Source organism: Mandrillus leucophaeus, unplaced genomic scaffold (genome assembly GCF_000951045.1).
Source record: "Mandrillus leucophaeus isolate KB7577 unplaced genomic scaffold, Mleu.le_1.0 Scaffold206, whole genome shotgun sequence".
NCBI lineage: Eukaryota > Metazoa > Chordata > Mammalia > Primates > Cercopithecidae > Mandrillus > Mandrillus leucophaeus.
In genome coordinates, this window is record NW_012102099.1 from 236,979 (window position 1) to 242,176 (window position 5,198).

General features: G+C 51.5%; 1 protein-coding gene and 1 pseudogene across 1 annotated transcript in view; one reads left to right on the forward strand and one right to left on the reverse strand.

Annotated features, from left to right (window-relative positions):
- Positions 1-721: 721 nt before the first annotated feature.
- LOC105539543 lies at positions 722-1,425 on the forward strand (annotated as a pseudogene).
- A 969-nt stretch (positions 1,426-2,394) lies between these two features.
- Positions 2,395-5,198, reverse strand: part of BPIFB6 (BPI fold containing family B, member 6) — a 12,310-nt gene continuing 9,506 nt past the window's right edge. Inside the window, exons 11-14 of the mRNA XM_011979872.1 lie at positions 4,430-4,475; positions 3,558-3,621; positions 3,071-3,147; positions 2,395-2,427 (exon numbers count right to left, since the gene is read on the reverse strand). Coding sequence (XP_011835262.1) covers positions 2,395-2,427; positions 3,071-3,147; positions 3,558-3,621; positions 4,430-4,475 — 220 coding nt within the window. The remainder of the gene's footprint in view (positions 2,428-3,070; positions 3,148-3,557; positions 3,622-4,429; positions 4,476-5,198) is intronic.

The window sequence follows — 5,198 nt, forward strand, 5'->3', positions numbered from 1 at the left end:
GCTAGGGCAGCACTGACCTGATCAGGCCTCTGGCTACACCACACCACCCACAGACACATGTATGTGCCCAGACACAGACCCACTCACAAAGACGCCCCCAATCTTCCACATCCAGAGCCTCACCCCAGGGAGACAGACATTCTCACACACACACACACACACACACACACACACACCCCAACAGACATATGGACACACATAGCCACCATCCCCATAATTTCCAGGGCCGGGGCACCAGTTGATCATAGGAGGCCCATGATACATTTTTTCCCCAAAGTTATACGTGTTTTTTTGAGACAGAGTCTTGCTCTGTCACCCAGGCTGGAGTGCAGTGGCGCGATCTTGGCTCACTGCAGCCTCCGCCTCCCGGGTTCAAGTGATTCTCCTGTCTCAGCCTCCCGAGTAGCTGGGATTACATGCGTGCACTACCTAAGCCCCGCTAATTTTTGGATTTTTAGTAGAAGCGGGGTTTCACCATGTTGGCCAGGATGGTCTCGATCTCCTGACCTCCTGATCTGCCCGCCTCAGCCTCCCAAAAATGCTGGGATTACAGGCTTAAGCCACCGCGCCCAGCCTAGATTTTTTTAAAAGACATTCTAGCAAGGGACACTGATTTGCGGGCTTAGAAGTCCTTTGTGGGAACTCGCAGTGCGCATGCGCGGGGCAGGTGGGTGCGTGCACACCTCCTGGTTGCCTCGACGCGACCCAAGGCAGAGGTGTCATGGCTGTACCCCTGTGGCCTGCTGCCCACCTCCTCTTCGATGTGGACGGCCTGCTTCTGGATACTGAACAACTCCGTTCAGTGGTGTTTCAAGACATATGTGATTGCTATGAAAAGGAATACATCTGGGATGTGAAGTCCCTGGTTATGGGTAAGAAGGCATTGGAGGTGGCACAGGTGGTCGTGGACGTCCTGCGGCTCCTGGTGTCCAAGGAGGAGCTGCTGGAAGAAAGGCAAGCCAGGCCGAGGGACGTGTTCCCCACCGTGGCGCTCATGCCAGGGGCTGAGAAACTCATCCTCCACCTGCGGAAACACAACATTCCCTTTGCCTTGGCCACCAACTCAGAGTCCGCATCCTTCGAGGTGAAGACAAGCAGGCACAAGGAACTCTTCAGCCTGTTCCATCACATCGTGCTGGGAGACGACTCGAAGTGAAGAGCTGCAAGCCCGACCCTGCCATATTCCTGGCTTGTGCCAGGAGGTTCTCTCCACCTCCTCCTGTGGAGGAGTGCCTTGTCTTTGAAGATGCACGCAAACCTCCACTCTTGGCCCTGCCTCTGCACAGACCCTCCCGCCAGGTCACCTCATCCACAGGCCATTCATACACTGATACGTGCACTGGTTCAGGGCCACATGGTTACCTGCCCACACGCCAACACAGAAACACTTGTGCACAGCTCTCTGACTCAAAAATCCACCCGTGACTAACATCTGTTGAGCACTTACTGTGTGCCAAGCACTGTGCTAAGCACCTTTTATGATTTCACTCATGTGATCCTCACAACTCTGCTGAGGTTGGTCTGAGGTTGGTACTGTCATCATTCTCATTTTACAGGTGAGGAAACGAAGGCTCAGATTGGTGATGTGACTTGCCCAGGACATGCAGCAAAGAGAAGGCAGAGGCAGGATTTGAACCCAGGCAAGCTGGCTTCACAGCCTGAATTCCAATCCCAGCTCTGCCTCCTGACTTGCCAGGTGGCCTAAGCCAGTCATTCCACCTCTCTGAGCCTCAATCTCATCAGTGCAATGGGGACAGTTCCCACCCCTGTCAACTGCTGTGAGGATTAAAGAAGGTGACACAGGAAAGGCTCCTGGGGTAACAGGTTCCAAGTGAATAGAGCCATCTTTAAGCTGCCAAGATTTTGCACATAGCTAAGGTAGGAAGAGCTTTGCCACTTGCTAAACTGTAAGACCTTGGACAAGGGAGTTGGCCTCTCTGTGCCTCAATTTCCTCATCTGTAAGGTGGGGATGACACTTGCCCTCCACCCATAGAGTTATTGTGTAGATTAAATGAGATGGTGTAAGTAAAGCCCTGGGCATGGCATTGAACAGGTACTCAGTATGTGCTCAAGAACTCCCCCAAGCTGTGACCAGCTGCCCTCCAGATCCCAAGCTGGTCTTAGACCCCAAAGCCCACCAAAGGGAAAGAATAGCCACACACAGATTTGTCACTTAAAAAAATAAAGAGATCGAAGCATCAGATATTTGTAAGAGCCTTTCTCCTGTTTATTGGCAAGGCTCCAGCCCGGACCTGATCCATTCACTCCTTGTCAAAGGAAGCAACCACAAGTGGTAGGGCGCCAGGCCCACCTGGCTCCAATCAGGGGGGCTCCTCCATGGGGTGCAGGCGGTTGGTGGTAAGCAGGCAGCTGGCAGGGAAGTCCTGCCATGGTCAGCCAAGCTTCAAGTCCAGCATCAGGGCATTCTGACAAAAGGCAAAGGGATAGGCGAGCAATGACCAGGGACCACCTAGGCCCAGGGATGGAACTGGGCCTCTTGCCAGGACATGGAAACCAGTGTGGCGTTTAAGCAAAGGTTGAAGTAGACTTCCCTTGTGACCCTGGGGAGGTCTCTTCACCTCTCTTACTCTCAATTTTCTCAACTGTTAAGTGAGGACAAGCACCCCCACCTCCCAGAGCAGAGAGATCAAGTAAGAAAAATGTACATTTACCACTCCAAGCTCAAAGGCTGGCATGCAATGCAAAGCTAATATTTATTGAGTACTTACTATGTGCCTTTAGGTAAATTATCTCAATGAAGCATAATAACAGCTCTATGAGGACAATATCTGTATTATCATCTCCATTTTAAGCACCGGAAAATGGAGACACAGAGAGAGGTGAAGTAATTGGCCCAAGATGGCAGAACAACAAAGTAGCAGAGTCCAAGTATCCTTCTACGGAATCCCTGGTCAAGGAGGGTTCTAGGTTTTAAAGGGCAGGATTATACTGATGGCCACCTGCCCTCCCAGGCTCTACCCCTTCCAGTTTGAGAGAGGTAGCCTCTTGCTCATCACTCATTGGCTGACAGTGTTGATTGACATGACCTTCCCCAGCCCCTCCTCTCACCTCCACTACATCCAGCTCAGCCAGGTTGTAATTCATGGCCAGAAAGTCCGGGAGCGGGAGCCCCACTTGGAGCACATCTGAGAAATAGAGTAAGAGTCATATCAGTCTGACTGCTGTGCAGTTGATTAAAGAGTGGCAGCCTGGGGTAGGGATAGTGGAAAATAGTGCAGTGATTGATTCATGATGCCTGCCAGCTGTACAGGCAAAGAGCTAATAAGCCTGATTTGCCATGTATTTACATCCCAGGTCAAGATGTAGGGTTATGATACCGGGCCGCGTCAGAGCCCAAATTGTGGGAGAGACATTTGTCTTCAGACAGGTGACATTAAGACTATATTCACTTCAAAGATTCAGCAATTATCTTCTACCCCCTTTTAGCTTCCCCCATCTGGATCCAGTGATAGGGCTTTGAGACCACCCAGGTGGCATCCCTTCTTGCTTGAAGTGCTTCTTGGCACCATGGTCCAAAGCCTTTTGGAGCCCTCACCATTGACAACTGGGATGTAGGCTTCTTCGAGATAGTCAGTGATGAAGCCAGTTAATTCCTTCTCCTGGAGAGAGAAAGAAAGAGAAAATATCCACATTCCATTCAGTCCAATAGCATTCAACAGATCTTTTCGGTCCTCTCTGGCTAGGCCTGGGGACCACAGAAGTGAATATTAGACACCAAATGGTTTGTCCAGCTGGCATCAAAACTGGGCCTGGCCTTGGCTCTGTTTGGACGGTAGACCCATGCCCATCACCTCTGCTTAGTACCTATGACATGAGGGGCTTTGACCCATCGTGCAGGAACAGGAAACCTCAGGATACAAGAGGTGGCTTTGTGGACCCCACTCCTGATCCTATAGAAACTCAGTAGCTTTGATGAGTCACTCACTTACCACCTCTCTATAGCTGAGTTTCCCCATCTTTGAAAGTGAACTGTAATCACACCTGCTCCCAGGTGAGGGTTTCCATGAGGATTAAAAGAGGTTGGATAAAGCATACGATTGCAGAGTAAGTGATGGCGGTGTTGGCACCTACTGGCGTCAGGTTCTGTGTTGGGCCCTGAGGCTACAGAGACTAATAAAAATAACAGCTTGGCCAACCAAGGCCAACCCAGGCTGCCACTGTTGATGACAATGTTTTTAAAACCAATCCAGGGAGATGTCCAGATTCTATCCAGAAAAGGAAACAGGGATTCAGAGAGGCTAAGGGACTTTTCTGAGCTCACATGGCAAGTCAGGTGCGCCAGGCCTCACAGTGGCCTTGCTCTGTTCATCTGCCTCCATTTCAGGGCCTCGGCCCTGCAGTTCCAAGGGAGAATAGGCCCAGTCTTGTCCTCACGTTGGACCAGGCAAGAGCACTTGGGACACTTACATTGAAGTTGCCAATCGATGAGGACTTCCGGGACAAGCTCAGTAATCTGTGGGAGAGTGGGGAAGCAAGCCAGGTGGGGAGGGGAAAGAACCATCAGAGCCAGTGGCCCTGGCCCTGGAGAAGGGGGTCCCAAGCACCCCAATGCCCCCCTGATGCAGGAGTTCCCTCTACAGTCTTCAGACCAGGTGCTCCTGAGTCTGCTTGCTTGCTGCCTGTGATGGGACACTCACCACCTTTCATTACAGCACATGATTTCTCAAAGCTCAAACCGGTAGACTGGTCCTGACTCTTCCCTCTGGGACCCCCATTTGTGTCTATTGCTCCTGCCCAAGGCCAGCTATGCAGAGGTTTACAGCCCAACTGGTCAGTCTCAGGTCCCTGCAGGACACAGAGCAGGAGCCCTTCCCCCGACCCCCTCCCCTGCACAATCTCCAGGAGGCACTAACATATGTTAGCACCAGAACAGGCCATGTGATGACCATCTGGTGGCTCTGTCCTTCTATTCTGTATTCCAGTAACACATCCTCCATTTTCCACTCTGATTCCAAGTCATTCAGATGGACTGAACCCAAAGTCCCTCGGGTGAGTCTATGACCCAGGCCTGGCCAATCAGAGCATATTCCATCTCTCAGTCAAGTGACTGGCTTAGAGTTGGTCATGTGACCCAAACTACATCCAAGCCTTGGTAATTTTGTCAGAACCACTGGACAAGAGGCTTCGCTTGCCAGGGTCACTCTGCCACCCTGAGGGGAGAAGTGCCTGAGAATTT